The sequence below is a fragment of the Ascaphus truei genome, chromosome 5 (assembly GCF_040206685.1).
Source record: "Ascaphus truei isolate aAscTru1 chromosome 5, aAscTru1.hap1, whole genome shotgun sequence".
Classification (NCBI taxonomy): domain Eukaryota; kingdom Metazoa; phylum Chordata; class Amphibia; order Anura; family Ascaphidae; genus Ascaphus; species Ascaphus truei.
The window spans coordinates 171,186,915-171,208,501 of NC_134487.1; the positions used below are offsets into that span (position 1 = coordinate 171,186,915).

Sequence of the window (21,587 nt, forward strand, 5' to 3'; positions counted from 1 at the left end):
ATGGGGTCTCCCAGCCTTCTGCTGTCTTGTCACCTTTAAAATCATGTTTTTGTTCTGCAGCACTATTCAAAATGCGTTTCCGCGGCCATTTTGAATAGTGCTGCAGGAAAAAAACATGATTTTAAAGATCAAAACGGAGACACCGGGGGACACCGCCGCAGGTAAGCAGTCGACAGCGGCCACAATGCCGGGTGACCGGGCGACTGCATTTGTCGAGCACTGGTTATGGTTATAGAATATACATGTTTGTTGGGGGGGGGGGGTTATATATTAGATATACAAGTTATAATTGGTAATTATTAAAATATTGAGGAAAGAAAGTCTTTTCTGAAATGTAAAAGTTTTTCTAACACAAACAGCAGGCAACAGAAGTCCCTACGACAGAGTGGAAGAACTCGAGGCTGGAAGCAAGAAGGACCCAGGTTCAATCCCAGACATTGCTCCCTCGTACAAGGAACGTCCTATAGATGATCCTCCTCTTGGTCCAGTGGTGTATTTTATGTAGAAAAAAGTATTGAGCATGACTCCCAAGATATTTCCTCTGGTCCATAGCCCATCCATTGCACCAGATACCGCAACTTTCCTCTATGCACTCTGGAGGCCTGGATCTTTTCCATGACAAATTCTTCCTCATCTTCAACCTGGACAGGGTCAGGAGGAGGAACAATGTGCTCCAGGAAGGGATTCTCCCGGAATGGCTTCAGCAAAGATGTGTGGAAAACTGGGTTGACTTTCATGGAGTCAGACGTGGACGGAAGGTAACCGGGTTTACTTGAGATGCAATTTCAAAGGAACCCAGGTATTTTTGCCCAAGCTTCCTGGTAGGGATCTTCAGGTAGATTCTTTATAGATAGCCAAACTGTGTCTCCAACCTGCAACATAGGGGCTGATCTGCGGTGTCAGTCATCGGCACTCCTGTATTTGTTCCTTGGTCTCCTGGATCTTCTGCATGGGCAGAAAGTTTCTCCGGGAATGAAGGTTGAGTGTAAACAATAATTAGCAAAAATTGAGCATTGCAGAGTTGAGATGTGCAGAGCGTTGTAGTAGGCAAATTCCATCCGAGGTATGAATTTGACAAAGTCGTCTTGGCGATAGCCTACAAAACAGTTCATATACTGTTGCAGGGTCTGTTTGTTCTCGAAATTTGACTGGGGTGAAAACCAGAGGAGACATTTACACCGATGCTCAGGGTGGAACAAAACCCCCTGCAGAACAGGGAATTAAAATTATAATTAAAAGGAAATGGGGATACCGGATGGCTACGTTGCTATCCTCTTGAGTAGTGAATAATAATACGGGTGGTGATAGATTGTAGCTGGTCAGAGTGAACGACATTCACGGTACTCAATCTTTTTGGACCTTCAGTGGATGAAGGCCAACTAGGCTTATTAGGGAAGGTAATGTCCAGAGTTCCCACAATATAACCAGAAGTTTTCAGAGCAACGTCGGCTTCTTTCCTCTGAGCAAATCAGTCCTTGAACAGCATTCACCTGCATTGCTTCAGTGTAGGACCTTTATGTCCATCTTCCTTCTCCAAAGTTTACATTATGAAGAACCAGGAATGGTTTATACAGTATATACAAATTCCCAAGAGTATTTTTTTTGCTATATTTGCATACCTATAGAAACGTTTTTTATTAAAACAATTTTCTAACGATTTGTTTTATAATATATACTTTTTTCATTCGTTATACTGTATATATTTGGGATTTTCATTACATCTTCAATGATACTTTTCTCTGCAATGTTTGTGATTTTTATAACGGATATTGGTTTCCTGTCCCCTATGTGGGAGATTAATTACAGGCATACCCCGGTTTAGGGACACTCACTTTAAGTACACTCATGAGTAAGGACATATCGCCCGATAGGCAAACAGCAGCTCGCACATGCGCCTGTCAGCACGTCCTGAACAGCAATACCGGCTCCCTACCTGTACTGAAGCTGTGCACAAGCAGGGAGACTATAGAGCCTGTTACAAATACGTTATTTACATCAGTTATGCACGTATATGACGATTGCAGTACAGTACATGCATCGATAAGTGGGGAAAAGGGAGTGCTTCACTTTAAGTACATTTTCGCTTTACATACATGCTCCGGTCCCGTTGCGTATGTTAATGCGGGGTATGCGTGTACAACGTATGTTGCTAATGCCATACTGTTGGTGTAACAACATATATCTTTATGTATATATGTTTAGTGTATATAGGGTGTAGTTTATTATATGTATATATTTGATTGTATAACTTAACATCCAATATTTAAAGTATTTTCATATTCTATGTATAAATATGTTCAGTGGCACATGTTATTATTGATTTTGTATATGTAGCCATGCCACCTGTGGCTACTAATCTGCCCTTGCTCTGACAGTAAGCCCGGGTAAGAGCTGGCCTTGCCAGCAGTTAATATGGGTTTCCCCACACTTAGATTGTAAGCTCCTCGGGGCAGGGACTCCTCTTCCTTAATGTTACTTTTATGTCTGAAGCACTTATTCCCATGATCTGTTATTTATATTATCTGTTATTTATTTGATTACCATATGTATTACTACTGTGAAGCACTATGTACATTAATGGCGCTATATAAATAAAGACATACAATATAATACAATACTCTCTGGTGCTGCACTTGATTGACAGTGGGAGGCGGTGACATCAGGCCTGAGCATGTCCAATCGTGGGACAGACCTGGTGCCCTCCCCCTCCCTGTACATAAGGGCAGTACCGCCCCAAATTCAGTAGTGCCTCTTCCCACTGAGAGAGGCAGGGTGCACACAGGGAGCCTGAGATTGGGGCCTTCCTTATTCCTCTCCCCTTTGGGGGAGAATGAGTGTAGACCTATACCCTGACTCCTGATAGGGGACAACAAGGAAAATAACCCAGCGCTCTTGTGAACAAAATAAACTGTGCAAATAGTGTATATAAATAAAGGAAATATATAAACGTGCTGATTTATAAAATAGAAAATCAGTAATACTAATAACTGGTGCCTGATCAGCTTCAACCCACGATGAAACCTCCTGGTGGATTCTTGGAGATGCAGCTTGTTGAAAAAATGCAGGGAGCTTAGGAACCATAGGATATGTAAAAAACTAAAGAAACATACATAGTGCAATACTGTGTGATAAAACAATGAACCAATTGAGAGATTAGGACACCTAATGAGTGCACACTCACACATTTACAGCATGTGGTAAGCAGTGTACCCTTCCAGGGTTGTCTCTGAGTGCTGATAGAATACTTGATAGTATTGTCACCAATCCAAGTCACGTATCAGCCCCCAGGTACGTGCAAGTATTAAGGTATACACACAAGGAGAAGCAGACTAAGTGTAGGGAGTAAAACAATTTAGTGGGTTAATTCAAGATTAAAAAATGGCCACTCGCATCTAGCCCCCATACACAGTTCGTTGTACGAAGTCCGCCCTCGTGGATACCGGCTGTAAGAAGCTTTTGAGTAGACGCTGCTCGCTTCAGCAGCTGGTGCGCACACAGGACCGAGGGTCCACTGGAATGAAATAAAGCAGCGATGCTTACCACAAGACTAGTGTTGCGTTTTCTTCTCAGACCTGCATTGGAGCCGACAGCACTAACGAAGGACGCGCGAGCAGAGAGCTCCCACCGGCAGCTGTGTGCGCACCAGCTGCTGAAGCGAGCAGCGTCTACTCAAAAGCTTCTTACAGCCGGTATCCACGAGGGCGGACTTCGTACAACGAACTGTGTATGGGGGCTAGATGTGAGTGGCCATTTTTTAATCTTGAATGCACCCACTAAATTGTTTTACTCCCTACACTTAGTCTGCTTCTCCTTGCGTGTATACCTTAATACTTGCACGTACCTGGGGGCTGATACGTGACTTGGATTGGTGACAATACTATCAAGTATTCTATCAGCACTCAGAGACAACCCTGGAAGGGTACACTGCTTACCACATGCTGTAAATGTGTGAGTGTGCACTCATTAGGTGTCCTAATCTCTCAATTGGTTCATTGTTTTATCACACAGTATTGCACTATGTATTTCTGTTTTGTTTTTTTACATATCCTGATAGGGGAGTCGGGAAGAGCTAGGACAGCTGCAAGGGCCCTGACTTGAAGGGGCTGTCCTGGGACCATCATCCGGTGGATAGCTGATCCTGAGAAGCTGTGATTGGGCAGACCACTGCGGTGTTGTGGGGTCTTCAATAAAGACCGTTCCTGTTTGCATATACCTCATGCCTGGTGTGTGATCTTACTGGGAGGAGAGGGAATGATTCTACCGTGGGAGATTGCCTCCATTCATCTTGGAGCCTGTGGCAGATGGAGGCGCTGCACGGCTAGAGACCCATGTGGGTAATGTACCCGAGAAACCTGATCCTGTGTCCCCACAACCATCAGCAGACAGCTCAGCCCTCCTGTTACCAGCAGGTATCATGCACCACACGACTAGTAATGGCCAAATCTCCCACCGGGTGGGGGAAACACCGTTACATATTTACATTCCCAAATATGAGTGCACTGGCAACTGTTTATTCTTAAATACATGTTGAATTAGACATATGGCACCATATTTTTATTCTTTTTTTGTATCCTGAAAGAAGCTGTGTTCCTGAGCTCAATGAATGAAAATAAAATATATAATACAAGGAATCCACAGCACTCTCCGTTATGATGCAATAGGAATACATTTATTCAAACCATGAGGTAAACCGTAAAACAATAGAGCAACATTACTCAGTACAAGCTTGAGAAAAGACTGAGTGTGGGGCCAGTTCTACCCCCCCCCCCCCCCCAATAGGCCCCCTGAGACAACTCTCTGCAGATCTGACACATTAGGTTACTGCAGGGTGCTGGGCCCTGACTACCGGGCCTGGGACAGATGTCCCAGCAGTTCTGCTACTACATAAAATCCCCAGTTCTTTGCCACCTGCAAATGTTGCCTCTGTAGGCGACCGCCTGGTGGTTAAACCAGCTCTGACAGACAGACAGATACACACACACATCCACACTAACACATGGACACACACATCCACACTAATACATGGACACATACACACATCCACACTAATACATGGACACACACACATCCACACTAATACATGGACACACACACATCCACACTAATACATGGAGACACAAACATCCACACTAATACATGGACACACAGACATCCACACTAATACATGGACACACACACATCCACACTAATACATGGACACATCCACACCCACACTAATACATGGACACACACACACACATCCACACTAATACATGGAGACACACACACACACACACACGGCAGAATGCACCATTTCTGACCTAATTATCTTGCCTCAATAGAGGTGCCTTACTCATGGAACTTTCACGAAGTGAGAGTTATGATTGGCTGAGGTTCTTGTCATGGACAGTATCCTGCCCCCCTCCACTTTTGGTATGCTCCATTAATCCACAATTGACAGGTGCTCAGCAAAAACGTCATTAGCAAACGCACACACACATTTATCCTTGGACATACTTGAAAACGAGAGGTAACTCAATGTATTACTTCCTGGTAAAACATTTTATAAATAAATAAAAATAATAATATTTTTTTAATATATATTTATTTTGTTTCCCCCACCCTATGGGAGATTTCCCTGTTACCAGGTGTATGGTGCATACAACCTGTTGGTTCACAAGAGGCTGAGGTGTCCGCCGATGGTTGGGGACGACGACTGCAGAACAGGCTTTTGGGGTACATACCCGACAATTACTCCATGGTACTCAGCGCCTCCATCTGCTGTAGTCTCCGATGTCTATAGGTAATCTCCCACAGTAGAACAGTTTCCTCTCCCCCCAGAAAGATTACACACCGGGCACGAGTTATATGAGGTTTTATTCTTCCCTGTACAGCACAGTCGATAAGCAGCTCTGCCCAAGGCAGTCACAGCACTGGTCTCAAACGTCAGATGGTCCCTGGACCTTCACTACAGGTCAAGTGCCCCCGCAGCAGTTCTAGGTCTTCCCTGATCCTCTAGCAGGACCAGTGTTATAGGCAATCACTCACTCCCCAAAGGGAAGGAAACCTGGGCCTGCCAGTGCACAGCAGCCTGGGTGTGATACCTTGTCTCTCTCAATGGTAGAGACCAACTAACAATTTGGAGATGCAACCCCCTTCAATACAGTTGGGGGAGGGTACCAGGTCTGAACCCAGGATTGGGTAACCTGAGACCTAATCCCACCTCCTCCCCTGTCACTCAAATGTACTGCCTTGAGTGGGGAAAAAATAAATAAAGTGTGTGTGTGTGTGTAGAGAAGAGAGGGGAAAGTGTGTGTGTATGTATAGGAGAGGTGGAAGGGGGGGGGAGAGAGAGAGAGTGTGTGTGTATGTATGTGAGGGGGAGTGGAAGGGGGAGAGTTATGAGAGATAGGGGGTGAGGGGGGGGTGGGTTGGGGTTCCTCACAATCTAATTCAAATAAAAAGGTTGAAAACCACTGGTTTAGATGGAGACGTTGCGCTCCTACACTCCCTGTATCATGAAAAGGCACCGATGCGGATAGAAACAAAATTATTGTTTGTTTGTTTTTTTAAATAAAACCACATTCACTATTTCACAAGACTCAAGCATGCTCGTATTTTCTTTCCATAAATATATACAGTATGTATGTAAATATGCATGTATATATATATATTTACGTGTTTAGGTCTGTGTGTATGATTACATATACATACATATCTCTAACATTACCTATTTTAAAAAGTGAGCTGCACATAAAAAATAGGGCTAATAATAAAATCTGTTTTTTTCTTATTTAAATTTGTATTTAAATAGGAAAGGCACCATTCAAATGTACACATGGCAACTCCTACTGTTTATTCTCCCTTTCTCAACTCCACAAGGCAGCACTAAACTGTTTTCCATGCAAACTACTAACGGTCTTATCAGAAAATTGGTTTTATGTTAATCTGTTCAGAAACCATTCTACTAATGTCAATGGGAGGGGATTAGCATATGTATTAATTAAAGTTTGGGGTTGAATTACTTCGCAATAAAAAGACAAGTAATATAATCAGCGAGCAGGTGAAAACTGAGCCTGGATTGTACCTTAAGCGGGTAATAATAATAATAAAAATAAACAAAAGAAAGACATTTAGTGGAAAGGTTATTTTTTACTGATATAAAGCTATCATAAGAAATACCCTACATTAAGGATTTTAGAGTTGTGGTGGTGTGAAATCCAAATGTAATCAGTTTTCGGGGCTTATAAGGAAGGTTGAAAAGAATCAAACCAAAAATTAAGGTTAACAAATAAATAAAAGAAAAAAAGATCTTTATAGCAACTATACATAGTACCAAACTGTATTGAGAACACTTGCAATCTTATAAAACGTAATGTCAACTGAAGACGCGATTCTCTCTTTATTTAGGGACTTGCATTGGAAATAAGAACGTTTTAGAACATAATTTAAAAAAATAAAAACTGAAAACGTAGCAAAATATATGATTTTTTTTTGTTTGTTTATAGCAACTGACAGCTACCAGCCACTTTACTACAAAACTGGTATATATTTCGTAACATTTTTTTTTTTTTAAAAAGACATGTAAATATATAATTCATATTTATACATTTTCTAGCTATATACACAAGAAAAGCATTTATGGTTCTGCTGCCATTTTTAGTTTCAATACTTTAGCCGGAGGCTGCAACCTGTCAACAAACTCCAAGTTTTCAGGACAATTTGGTCCAGGTCTTATTTCTGAAACTCAACCCTTAGTTGTAGACCTGACCTTCAAATTTATTCCAAGACTACGATATGCGTGAGGATTCTGGGTAAGAGCTGAAAGACTGGTCTGATCCAAAGGGCCCTGAAAGCATGGAGCAAGTTCACAGACGTATTTTTCATACCGTTTATTGGTCGACGGAGGGTTTAAAATTTACGGAATAAAATCAGTCTGCACTGTCCGTTTATAGTGCCTCCACACAGGTGCATTAAACATTCCCCTGATGTCTTAAGACTTCTTGGTGATCTGTAAGACCGTCACCTTTCTGTAAGTAGAGCTGTGCCCATAGCTTATTAAGCTGTCTACATCCATCATTCAGTTCAACTGGCTGTGCGTCTCAAATAGCAAACGGAATAGTGTGGAGGCTTCTATGGAGAGGTACCCATCTTCACGAGATACCCATCTTCACATCTTTGAGAGGTCAGCAACCCTCTAGAGCCATTGGAAACTTCCTCAATTGTTAAGGACATCCTAAATGTTCTAAATGTGTTGACAAGTACCAAAGAGATCACAACGTGCAATGATATTCCCAATGGGATGGAATATTATGGAGTGTTGACGACAGTCTTGTGTGGACATTCAAATGAGATGAGGACCTAGTGCAGCAGTAAAAAAAAGTTCCCATAAATTTGGGGGAGTTTGTGGTATTTACATTCCATCGGGTTTGCATCATCGTTAACTCTTAAGTTCCGAAAATGTTGACGACGTGAGTTGCTGACATTTCAACAGGATCTCGGTGTGTGTTTACACCTTTGACACAACATAGTGCGCACTGGCCTAAAGTCAAAGGACAATACGTGATGCTTGGTTCCCACCAAGACAGCCCGAAAGAAGAAATCCTACAATGCTAGAGGTAAAGATTAAGGCTTAAGATGTAGGAGTGGAATTGTACCGTGATACTGTGAAATTGGGAAGTGGTGGCATTTTTGGAATGCTTAAATCAAATGTTTTTCATGCGACAGTTGGAAGAGAGCCATGGTGGTGTAGAGAGACCTCTGTTGCGACTTCCAAGGTCAGCGTTTTTTAAGTCCACCATTGGGGTATTTGGGAAGGCAGGGTTCATCTGGTAGAGGATCATGGGAGAACACAGAGTCCTCCCCTGAAGAACAGGTGGAGCTCCGAGTGTCTGGAAAGCATGGAGAATACTGGCCCACCGGCATGGAGAGATCGAGGTACTCCTGAAGAGAGACAGGACATCCAGATGTTATCTCAAACATATGCATATAAGACACTAAGCAACATATATTGGAGTGCATTCTAGTGAAGGTACTGAGCCATGTAATGCCTTTTATATGGTATCCAAGGCTGGGATACAGTACCTGATTGGAGCTCAGGGCCACAGTGCGGTCCAGATCTTCAACCAATTGTATGAAGGTTGGTCTTTGAGAGGGAACAGCATGCCAGCAATCTCTCATCATCATGTACCTGAGATAAGGGCAGAAATAAGAGTTATATGTAGCAATTATTTCGAGAAATAGGACGAGTTATATAGAGAGGTTATATGGGCAATAGGAAGAGTTATATAGAGAAAAAAAGGAGTTATAGGAAGCAGCACTGTAGAGCAATATCACCATTATTTCTATAGAGCAATAGGAGGCATTCTGTGGAACAAAGGTAGGCATTCTAGGGAACGGCTATATAGAACTATAGAGGGAGTTAAAGTGAACAGTTATATACTTACAACTCATTGGTGCAGTTACTGGGTTTGTCCATCCTATGCCCTTCTTTTAATAATTTGAACAGCTCTTCCATGGGGATCCCAGGATAGGGAGAGCCGCCTAGTGTGAAAATCTCCCACAGCAGAACCCCAAATGACCAGCTGAAACAGAGCACACAGCCATTACACCAGCCCTGATTTTCTGCAGTGAATAAGAACACCAAGTCCGTGTAACGCAGCTGGGATTCCACCCCAGAAGAAGTTGCACAAAATACTCGATGAGTTACTATTCAAAAATGACATGTGCATGAAACGGCCCTATATAAATCGACATTATTGCTTAAGATTCCACCCCAGATCGCCTCTTTATGAAAGATACATGCCCTATACACAGAGGGCATTTATGGATTCCATTGCAGAGGTCGCTGCATGAATAATTCTACGCTATAATGATTAAGTTTATCTAAAATTTGAAGGCAGTATATAAATATAAGTGATTTAGGATCCCATTCTAAAGGTGAATACAATTAAAAGGCCGTTGATAAAACAGTATTTAGGATTGAACCCTAGAGTTGGCTGCACAAAATTTAAAAAAAAGCAGAGATGAGGGATAGAAAGATTCTATATAAATACAAGATATTATATTTCATCTCCCGTTGTACTTCACAGGAATATGTTGGTGCCATATAAATAGTGGTTAAAATTAATAAAATTAACGATACTTACACGTCACTCTGATGAGTGTAAATTCTGTCAAAAAGGGCTTCAGGAGCCATCCATTTTACAGGCAACCGACCCTAAATATAATCCCAAATTTACAGTGAATGTCTTATTAACCACAACGAAAATAAAACCCATTATACACACAAAAAGATTCGTTATGGAGCTGTTGGGAGGTAGGTAGAACTTATAGGAAACTGTTACATGGAGCAACATGAGTAATTAGTGAGACGTTTTAGGGAGTGGTGACAGAGCAAAGGGAGGAGATATATAGCAACAGGAGGAAGAGTCATAGGACGGGTTATATGGAGAGATGGGAGGAGTTACAGAGAGGGATGGGAAGGGTCATATGAAGAAATCGGAGGTGTTATTTGGGGAAATAGGAGGAGTTATAGGGAGGTACAATAATAAGTTTTGGGAGGGGTTATATGGAACAATAGGAGGAGTTATAGGGAGGGGTTATATGAACAAAAGGAGTTATAGGGAGGGGTAATATGGCGCAATAGGAGTTATACAGAGGTTAGATTGAGCAATAGGAGGAGTTATAGGACAAGGTTACATTGAGCAATAGGAGTTACAGGGGTGGTTATATTGAGCAATAGAAGGCATTATAGGGAGCGGTTAGTAAAATTCACAACAGCAGTCATATGTAAGGGGCCCCACAATAATTGATTCGACATGATTAGTGAAGTTTGGGATTAGGATGACTTGGGAATGCAAGGGATTGTACAGATAGAATGGAGAGGCTCCATGTATTAAACCGTTCGTTTCAAGCTCCCCAAAGCACTCACATTGGTTGTTTTCTTGTAATAGTCAATGTGGTGAATATCCCGAGCTAGACCGAAATCAGCGATCTTCATCACATTATCCTCTGTTACCAAAACATTTCTTGCCGCTAGATCCCTGTGGATACACTACGGAAACACAGACATTATTAGGTTTGCTGTACCACTAGGTCACCACAAATAGATTGCAGAATACTGTAGATCTTGAGATGGCAGGCACGCAAAATCCTATTACCTGCCAGCCGTGGAAATATGTTACACTGAAAAGCAATGTATATTTACTTTACATTTAACTGAAAGCAGTCAGCCATATAAACACCTACACAGGTCATCTGTAACGTCTGTTTCATAGAATAAGTTGTGGACTAGGTTTTCAAATGTAGTCCCAAAAACTGAAACCCCCCAAAAACTAACGTGAAACCCCACAGAAAACCCATCACACACTGCTCTGGTTAGGTGCACGCTCAGAATAAAATCACTGCCGCTTTGGGATCACTGCAGCTTTGGGATCACTGCAGCTTTGGGATCACTGCAGCCTTCTGCCCTTCTTAAGGGTTGACCCTTTAACGAGCCCACAATAGGAGCAGCAGTGTTTTGTAGTGTATTCTGTAGGGTTTGTTGTTGGAATTGTATGCCCATTAACCCATTAAACATTTCGTATGCAATGGAAAACCAAATACAGCTCAACCCCGTTATAACGCTGTGCTGGGGGTCCTAACACTCCCATCACGTTATAAGCGGATCGCGTTAGAAATAATGTACAATTGTATGCATTGTACAATAAAGTATTTAAGATACAATAATCGTGTTGTAAAGTATTCATAAATACAAAAATTGGGAGCCGCGCGTGCATCGCGTTATAAGCGGATTCGCGTTGTAACGGATCGCGTTATAACGGGGTTGAGCTGTAGTAGACCAGGTGTTGCATCACCCAAAATATATCACTAAATGGGGCTGGCATTAAACTGACATATCTATATATCTCTATCTCTATATATATCTATATCTATCCTGCACTCCAGTGGTGGAGTAGTAATAGCTGGTGCCAAGATCATAAAAATACACAGCATATAATACCTGAAAGGTAAAGAGACAAAGGCACTCAGCAGTGATAGATAATATAAATATATATATATATATATATTTATATATTAACTATATATAAATAAGGTATAATAATTGTGTGCCATAAGAGGATGATGCCACTGTCCGTATAAAGTGATAAGAATGCCATTCATGAAACAACCTCTTATCCCATAAGAGAGGTGCCAGTGCATGTTTGACTTATGGGATAAAATTAGCCAGTCATGAGCGAGGCACCTGCAGAGGCGCGGTAACACACGGAGCGCTGCAAGGTGGAGCTTTACGATGTGTCCGCAACGTCGCCGTATTTCACACAGTAGCGTGGCAAGACGGATTACCTTTTTAGAGGCAAGGTATTCCATGCCACGGGCCACCTGATAGGAGCAAGAGACAAGGTCCTTGAAGCAGAGCTGCTCGTCGGGAGCACAGATGGGGTTGTAGCAGTACTCCATGCCAGGGGGACGTCTCGCCCGTAAGTACTCGCGAAGGTTCCCCTTGGAGGCATACTCCACGATTACATAGAGAGGACCTGACAGAAGAGATACGAAGCCTTCATATACGTTGCTGTAGGTGAGGAGGCTGCAGGGCTACAGTGTATATAAATCTGATTCCACACCATAAACTCCTCTGAACATTCTACTGCTAATCAGAGGGACACCGACCATAGAAAAGTCCTATTGTACAATGCAATATACTGTATGATGGAGGCTCCTTTGTATAAACGGAGATACAGGCCATAGATAAGTCCTATTGTATTATTGGGCTATACGATGGAGGCTGCTTCTATAAATGGAGATACTGACTGTAGCAAAATCCTATTGTATAAATAGTATATACGATGGAGGCTCCGCCCTATACACTGAGGTTTTATCTACATTTATTGGTCAACATTCTTGATGTGCCCTCTTATCCAGTAACGTGATATATATATTTTTTTATTTTGATTTATTTATAAAATGTTTTACCAGGAAGTATTACATTGAGAGTTACCTCTCGTTTTCATGAATGTCCAAGGATAAATATGTGTGCGTTTGCTAATGAAGTTGTCAATTGTGGATTAATGGAACATTCCAAAAGCGGAGGGGGGCAGGATACTGTCCATGACAAGAACCTCGGACAATCATAACTCTCCCTTTGTGAAAGTTCCGTGAGTAAGGCACCTCTATTGAGGTGAGATAATTAGATCAGAAATGGCGCATTTTGCCTAGTTCATCATTTTAAAACTTAAAGGGCCACTTACCATCCTGGGTGCAGGCCCCAAGTAAATTAATTATATTTTTGTGTTTTCCGATCATTTTCATCATTTCCATCTCTGAAATGAGGTCAGAGAGATCCTTCTCATTGGCGTCAGCTGAATAAAGATATAAAGAATAAAGATATCATTCAAATTAGGTGAAATTCATTCGGATAATTAACCTCTCCAGTTTCCCCCCATTTCCCCCCTTTTCTCGAATATATACACGCCCTCCTCTCATATAGTCACCCTTACCCTACTATCCTTTCCTTTCTACCTCCTACCATCACACCCCTTTTCTTCCTCTTTCCTTCCCATGGGCCCTCGTGTCAAGGTCTTTTGGTCTCTCCCGATCAGTTTTTAAGAAGGAGAGCAAAGAGCGTTATAGGGACTGATGGAAACTGATTCATTGAAAGTTTTACCCTACTCCCAACTGATAGGGCTTCAATACCCATTTGTTTGTACTAGAGGGACAAAGAGAGAAAATGGGATTTCCATCTCATTTCTCTGTGCCTGTGAATTCTCAGAAACTGCAAACTACATATAAAAAGAGCACTTACGTTGGTCCATAAAAGAGTATCACAACCTGCAGATAACCTTCTTTGAGAAAGTGGTGCATGCATGGGACAGCAGAGGGGGGTAAGGTGAATTAAGAAAAAAAAAGACACAAGGTGTCTTCTCTTTATAGAACATCCTGAGTTCTCATGAAAGCAACTCACATTTTAGCATCTTCACAGCAACTTTGGTGATTCTGCTTGGCTTCTCCTTGTCTAGGCCAATGGCCTCTGCCATGACTACCTGACCGAAGCAGCCTTCCCCAAGCGGCTTTCCCATGATCAACCTGCGGAGAGAGGCATGTTGCAGTGGTTAAGGTGTCAGTCTGGGAGGAGACCCGGTGCAGTGCTTACAATGTCAGTCTGGTGTAGTGTTCAAAGTGTCAGCTATGGAAAAGGCGTGCTGTACTGGTTACGGTGCAGTCTTGATGGAATTGTGATGTAGTGGTTAAGGTGTCAGTCTGAGAGATGGCTTGGTATAATAGGATAAGATTCCCTCACCTGTCCCTCACCAGCTCCCACCGGGGGTCCTCAGGCAACTCATACTCAGAGACTCCGGCCAGCATAGGCGACCCACTCGAGGAGAGACGGGAGGGTCTTACCAATATTACCCCTGAGTTCATCGATGAGTTTGAGTCAGCCGACACCTGCTCCGGGAAAAACAAAGATGGCGGATTACCTTATGACTATGGTAGCATCACAGCATTAACTTAAAACCTATGGAGGAGGAGGGATGTGGCTCACTGAATATTAATATAATAGGTAGTTGAACTACGGAGGCCCGATAGACCTAACACACAAGAGCAGCTCCCTACTAGGAACAAAGTGTATTAATAGGATCATGTTCTAATGGGTGGTGTCTTATTTTTTTTTTTTTTTAAACAAAATACGACACCTAGAAGCATTTAAAGTCATTTTGTAAACATAGTGAGCTCAAACATGGGAGGGGCGCATCTACTTTCCCCTGAGATATTGCAGACCAACTTAATAATTATGTTTGCTCAGTCTTCACAGCTGCTTGTGAAGGCGAGGAGACCATAGTTCGGGAACAGAAAGAAAGATGGAAAGGTGGTGGGTACAAGTCCATTTACAGAGGAGAAAGTCCTAATAGAACTTTCGAAACTGAAAGTGAACAAGTCAGTAGGGCCAGATGGGATACATCCAAGGATATTACAAGAGCTTAGTTGAGGTGCTGGTAACACAATTCACAGAAATATTTAATCAATCACTATTAATGGGTGTAGTTCCAGATGATGGGATGAGTGCAAATGTAATCCTACTTAAAAGGAGACCGTGTAGAGAGAGAAAACTACAGGCCAGTGAGCTCAACATCAATAGTGGTGAAATGAATCAAAACACGGTTAAAAGAATTCTTGAATATCTAAAGTCCAGCACCTCACAGTATCCCAGGCAGTATGGATTTACTTGGGGGGGGGGGGGGGGGGGAGTTAGAGATTGGGTCATATAAATTCAATAGTTTTTTGACTGGTTGACCAAGGTAATAAATCAGGGCGGAGCGGTAGACGCAGCTTATCTAGAGTATAGTAAGGCTTTTGACGCTATCCCACGTAGAATCCAATCACGAGCGTTGTAATTTATCCTTCAACCACCACCTTCTTTATCAACCTAAGTTGTCTGAATGGATAAATGACAGAGTTGGGGCAAACGTAGCAAATTCAGAGGAGGGAAAGGTTACAAGTTACAAGGTTACAAGTCGAGTACCTCGGGGATCTGTACGGGGACCTGTGCTCTTTAATATATTTATCACTGACATTACACAAAGTTTGCCTTTTGGCAGATAACACAAAATCTGAAACAGGGTTCACACTCCAGAGGGGGTAAACAAAAGTAAACATTATTTAGGTCGATTAGAGGAATGGTCAAGAGTGTGGCAACTACAATGCAATGCCAATATGTGCAAAACCATGCACTTTGGTAAAAAAAAAACAAATCACAAAGCAGAACACAGTTATAATGGCACTATGTCAACTACTACATAGGAAGGGGACTTGGGAGTCATTATTTCAGCTGACATAAAAGCATACAAGCAATGGATAAAGCCAGCAGGATGTTAGGGTGTATAGGGAGAGGTATTAGCAGCAAAAAGAGGTGGTGATCCCACTATAGATCATTGGTGATACCTCACCTAGATCACTGTGTTCAGGTCTTGAGACCCTATATCCAGAGGGACATGAATTAGAGACTGTGCAAAGAAGGGCTACTAAAATGGTGCATGGTCTAAATCAGGGTTGTGCAAACTGGGGGGCTCGTGGGATTTTCTAAAGGGGGGGAGCGGGGCGCAGCAGTTGCAAAGGCCCCGCGCTCTTCCCCAATACATTTAAATTAAATGCCAGGGGAGGCGTGAGGCCTCTGCAACTTCTCTTACCTGCTCTCAGCAGGCTCTTCGGCTACACGTCGCCATGACAACACAGCGTAATTTGGTGCCGCCGAAGCCCGAGAGCAGGTAAGGAGCGGGGCGGGAGCAGGGGCAGCACATACAGGGGAGTGCGAACTGAAAAGTTTGTGCACCCCTGGTCTACATCATAAAACGGATTGAGAAGGACTGAATGGACCTTAATATGTACAGCTTGGAAGAGAGAAGGAATGATAGAAACGTCCACATATACAAAGGGTTTCAGTGAAGTACAGGAGGGAAGCATATTTCAGAGAAAGAGAAGTGCTAGAACAAGAGGTCTCACTCTGAACCTGAAGGGGGGCAGGCAAAGGGGAAATGTGAGGGAGAACTTCTTCACGGAAAGGGTGGTGGATTCATGCAATAGCCTCCCAACAGAGGCAGTATAGTTTTACTTATAGGTTTACAGCAGATGGGCAGGCTAGGAGGCTCATATACCGTCACTGTGTGTTAAACAAGAGTTGGGGCCTGAGCAGGCGGAGCGTCTAAGAGAGATGGCTAAATGGCTAAGAACGCAAAAGTATTAACCCCTTGAGCACCGGAGGGGCCGCAGCTCCACTGGCAATAAGCGGTCACGTGATTGTGGTGCCCCTTAACCCGGAAACGGAAGAGGAGGCTTCCTTCCGCTCCATAGGACGGGATTCCCCCCCCGGAAAACGAGCACTGACATAGCCACGTTGTCATTTGGCGGGGGCCGACTGGGACTTTTCCAGGGATCGATGCAGGGGGCTTTTGTGGGGCCTCTCACCTTGTCCGGCGCGGCATCTCCACCTCCAACGCAGCATCATGACATTGTGGTGCTATGTTGCTATGGCAATGTTCTGCCGTGTGGCGTCACTTTGTCATGGCAACGCAGCGCCGTGTCACGTTGCGGCACCATAAAAACGAGACGCTGCAGAAGGAGATACCACCAGACAAGGTAAGAGACAGAGGCCGAGCGCTCCCCCCTGGCAATCGGTTTCATTGCTGTGGGAAAGAGCGCGGGGCCTCTGTAACCGTGGGACTATGTATGCAGAACCTGACAAAGAGGTTGGTAATACACACGCAAAGTAAGCCCGTGGCAGTTTAAGGTGTCCCTGCCTACTAAGCTGAACTACTTCACTAGAGTACTAGTAGGTACATGTGTCTTGCTGATGTTACGGACATAGCCTGGGGTATATAAAAAGGCACTGTCATGTATACACCGAGTGCGTGTCCCTAAACCCCTGCCGGTAATGGTGCTCCACCCCCACCATTGTCCCAATTAACCTCCCCAAAAAAGACCGGCCACCAAAGATCAATCCCCTCACACCCGTGTTATAATATTTAAAAAATAATCATTGTATATAAACACACACACACACACACACACACACGCAACTATGGATGCACCCATTTCCTCTCACACTACCCAACCCACCAGCCCCCCCACACCTCTCCTCTCCTGCAGGACGGGTATAGTGTCTGTAAACCCCCTATATACTTTCTGTTACCTGTCTGCGCAGCGGGATGCTCTTGGCCAGCTTGTGGACGGCCAGCTGGCTATTGAGGTCAGACTTCTTGGAGGGGTGCTTCATCTTAAAGATAACGATGGTCACCACCATGCACACGACAAAGCTAGCCCCCGTACAGTATATTATAATCTCCAGGTGTAACGGGGATGTCATCAGTCCAGGCTTATCATCCATAGCTGGGTTCATATACACAAGAGGTTTATCATTATTATAACAATATATGTGCATGTACACATCTCTATTAGTGTCTGATCTGGGAACTGGTAAATTAACATTTATGTTAAATTACAGAATGTTCAATTTTCCAAAAAGGTTTTAGGGTTTTAAAACACTTCCTATTGTAGGGACAATAGAAAAATAGTTGGAAATTCAAAAACTATAAGCATTTAAGTAAATAATTTATGTATTGCTGATTAATAATTGTTGTCGTTATTACACTTTTAATTAACATATTCTATCTTTAATAATATTATATCAGGCTTCTACAGCAGCACAGAACCACAAAATAAAAAATAAATGATAACCTTACAAAAAAAAAAAAAAAAAAAAAAGACCAGAATACATTCCCGCCCCAACCATTTAGAAATAATTAATAACACAAAAATAAAAAGTATTTATACTGAAAAAGTTGTTCAAATAACATTTTAGACAATTGCTCCCCCTCCTCCCCCCAAAACAGTTTTCACCCTTAAAAACTTTTAAACATTGGCAATTATCAGGAAGGGTAATAAAAAGGATATACATATGGCATTAGTAGGGACATCCCCGGTGAAATGCCATATTCCCATGCACTGTAGGTTGAAAGGAAGCAGAGAAAAGTCACAAAATAAAACCCATTGAACTTCCAGAGTTCCTATCATTATGAAGCCAAATCCAGATCACTCTTATTTGGTGAAATGCACCATAATTAGACATTTTAATTTACACACAAAAAAGGTTAACTATTGTTCTACAGTACGTTAGCGGGTTCGAAATCCAAACGTTAAAGGTCGTTTGGAAGGTTAAGAGTCGAACAGCCTTGGTGTGTGTGTGTGTGTGTGTATGTATATATGTACAGTATATATGTACAGTATATATGTGTGTGTATATATATATATATATATATATATATATATATATATATATACATACAGTTTATACACACACACACACACACACACAATAGTGATGAAGTGTCGAAGTAAAAAACAATTAATTTTATTACTTATCCTCGTTTCACAAACACGGAGAAAAAAAGAAATAAATCGAATTTGGCTTTAAAATCAAGGAACAACTGTATTTGTATGAACTGAAATACCCCCCCATGCATTTCATACTCAAAAAGGACCCAGCCTTGGTGCAAATTTAAAGTGATATCCTGAACCTCCACGCCACTGAAAAATCCGCCAATCCCAGACAAAAAGCCCAGGCACAAAATTTTTTGTTGGGCCCATTAAATAAAGCAGCCGCTGTGAACTCCCTGGGAAATACCTTATACTATAGTGGGAGTTTGGTAGCGTTCTCACCTCAGAGAGCAGCAAGGAATCTTCCCATATTAAAATAGGAATTAAAACTGGAGCCCAGATATTGCACGCCTGTCCGACATGTTTCATTATTCACTAGGTGCAAGAAGTGGGGGTTTATATGACGACTGGGTGTGGGGCAGGTTGATTGGGAGAAGGTAGGATGCGTGTAATCACCAGGGGGGGGGGGTGGGCCTGTATAATTCCAGGGGTGTGAGGGGAAGAGTGCACCTGTATGATCACAGGGGGGCCTGTATGATCACGGGGGGGCCTGTATGATCACGGGGGGGGGGGGGGGGGCTGATGATCATGGGGGGGGCCTGTATGATCATGGGGGGGCTTGTATGATCACAGGAGGGGCCTGTATGATCACGGGGAGGTTGAGGGGGGGGGCTGCATGATCACAGGGGGGGGGGGCCTGTAGGATCACAGGGGTGGGCCTGTAGGATCACAAGGGGGGGGTGCCAGTATGATCACAATCACAGAGGGGGCCTGTATGATCACAGGGGGGGGGGGGGGGCGCTGTATGATCCCAGTGGGGGAGCCTGTATTTTCTGAGCCCTGTGTATCTGCATATCTTTGCATATATATTTGAAATATGCGTGTATACCTTCATATATTTATGTATACATACACAAAGCGTATGGGTACACATACCTGGATAACTTTTATATGGCTGTGTGTTTACACTTTAACTTTATTGAAAACTCTGTGTGTGTTGCCAAATGGGATTTGGAGGATTTAATATTCTTACCTGTGTCAAGCAATTAAATAATCGTCAGAACATATTAAATTGGGAATTAAACCCTGAAATCCTTCATTTGGCTGCTGAGAGATATATTGCTCTGATAATTCCATTTTAATTATTGTGCAATTAAATATTACGCTGTCTGAGCTGAATGATATGTCGTAAAGTCACAACCCCTGCTCAGCTAGGATAAAGAATGTGTCCAGGAGAAACACGATAATCACGGGGCTCAGCCTAACTCTGGCAGGAAACAGAAAGTTGTGACCTCATCATGAGGCGACATCGCAGCTTTCCATTGGGTGCCCCACAGACGGTAGGTTTTTTTTCCTTGCAAGTATTGGCAAAAGTAAAATAAATAAACAAATACATTAAAAGGGGCAAATATCGCAGGTCCCCGGGGGCTTTGCGTGCCATGATTCAGTTCCCACGTACCTCTGGATCGGGTACGGTAGTTGTTCCCAACTCCAGTCCTCAAGAACCCCCAACAGGTCAGATTTTAAGGATCTCTCTGCTTCAGCACAGTTGGCTCACTCAGTGATTTTTATTGAGCCACCTGTGCTGAAGCAGGGATATCCTTAAAACCTGACCTGTTGGGGGTGCTAGAGGACTGGAATTGGGAACCACTGGTATAAGGTCATTTTTTTTTAATAATAAATAGAATATCTGACTTGGGGTGGGATTTTAACCTTAATAGGGCCCTGCAAAAAAAGGTCTTTAGATTGACATTTGTTCAAAACTGAAAAACTGCAGGAGGATTTCACAATGAAGTGTGTAATTAGTATAAAAACAACAATTTCTACTCTCCTCCCACCAACAAATACATTTGGTGGCCTATGGCATGTGGACAAAATAATTTATTTTGCACTGTTAGTTTGCTGGCGATTTTACGGCTGGAATCCTTTTTGTCGGAAATGCATGCTACACATAGGAAAATAGTCAGATAGGAAAGTACAGAACCGTATATACCTTCAAGAACGGTCAACCATGCAGAATGATGGGAGAGCCCAATGGAATTAGCGGCCAAGCAGGTATACTGGCCAGCATCCTCAAAAGTAACATTCCTCAGGTGGAGAACCTCCATCTCCTTGTCCGTAGTGTTGACTCCTGCCGTCTACAGAGAAGAGCATCGGGGGGGAGGGGGGCAAAAACGGACAAGCGAAATGCTGTGAGAACCAGGAAGGAGAGGAGTGGAGAGATGCCTGGAACCAGGGGAGCCAGGAATATAGAGAGAAAAACCACTGAAATAAACCTGGTTAGAAAATTGAAGAAGGACTTCCCTATCAAAGTTTACCTAAGGAGAAGCCATCTTGGTTAAACCCGTCACCAAAAATCGAGACCTCCTGCCCATCGGAACATGCTGGAGATGGACAACATGGAAAAATGAGACCCGGTTATGAGAGCCTTGTTTAGTTTCGAGGGGAAGCAAGAGAAAGAGGCGAGGAATCAAGGAATCAAGAAGCAACTGGGGCAAAAAGCAAGCCCAACTGGGGGCCTATTCCAGTGAAGACTTGCGTCAACTAAAGGCCTATTTTCAGTGAATACTTAAGTCAATTTAAGGCATATTCAAGAAAATGGACCCTAATGCCACCTAAGGCCCAACATTATTTAGTAAACTTGAGCCAAAAGTCGAGTAAATTTTTTTTTTTTTTAAAAA

At 42.8% G+C, this 21,587-nt stretch overlaps 1 protein-coding gene across 5 annotated transcripts in view; it reads right to left on the minus strand.

Annotated features, from left to right (window-relative positions):
• Positions 1–7,275: 7,275 nt before the first annotated feature.
• FGFR1 (fibroblast growth factor receptor 1) overlaps positions 7,276–21,587 on the minus strand; it is a 94,586-nt gene continuing 80,274 nt past the window's right edge. For 2 of the 5 annotated variants that reach the window (XM_075601254.1, XM_075601249.1), the window contains 10 exons: positions 17,656–17,859; positions 14,279–14,423; positions 13,943–14,064; positions 13,230–13,340; positions 12,328–12,518; positions 10,913–11,035; positions 10,128–10,198; positions 9,426–9,563; positions 9,064–9,169; positions 7,276–8,922 (listed from right to left, as the gene is read on the minus strand). In XM_075601254.1, coding sequence (XP_075457369.1) covers positions 8,758–8,922; positions 9,064–9,169; positions 9,426–9,563; positions 10,128–10,198; positions 10,913–11,035; positions 12,328–12,518; positions 13,230–13,340; positions 13,943–14,064; positions 14,279–14,423; positions 17,656–17,859 — 1,376 coding nt within the window. In that variant the 3' untranslated portion in view covers positions 7,276–8,757. Of the gene's footprint in view, positions 8,923–9,063; positions 9,170–9,425; positions 9,564–10,127; positions 10,199–10,912; positions 11,036–12,327; positions 12,519–13,229; positions 13,341–13,942; positions 14,065–14,278; positions 14,425–17,655; positions 17,860–20,899; positions 21,045–21,587 lie in introns of all 5 variants that reach the window. The other 3 variants (XM_075601253.1, XM_075601251.1, XM_075601252.1) reach the window with 3 other exon arrangements.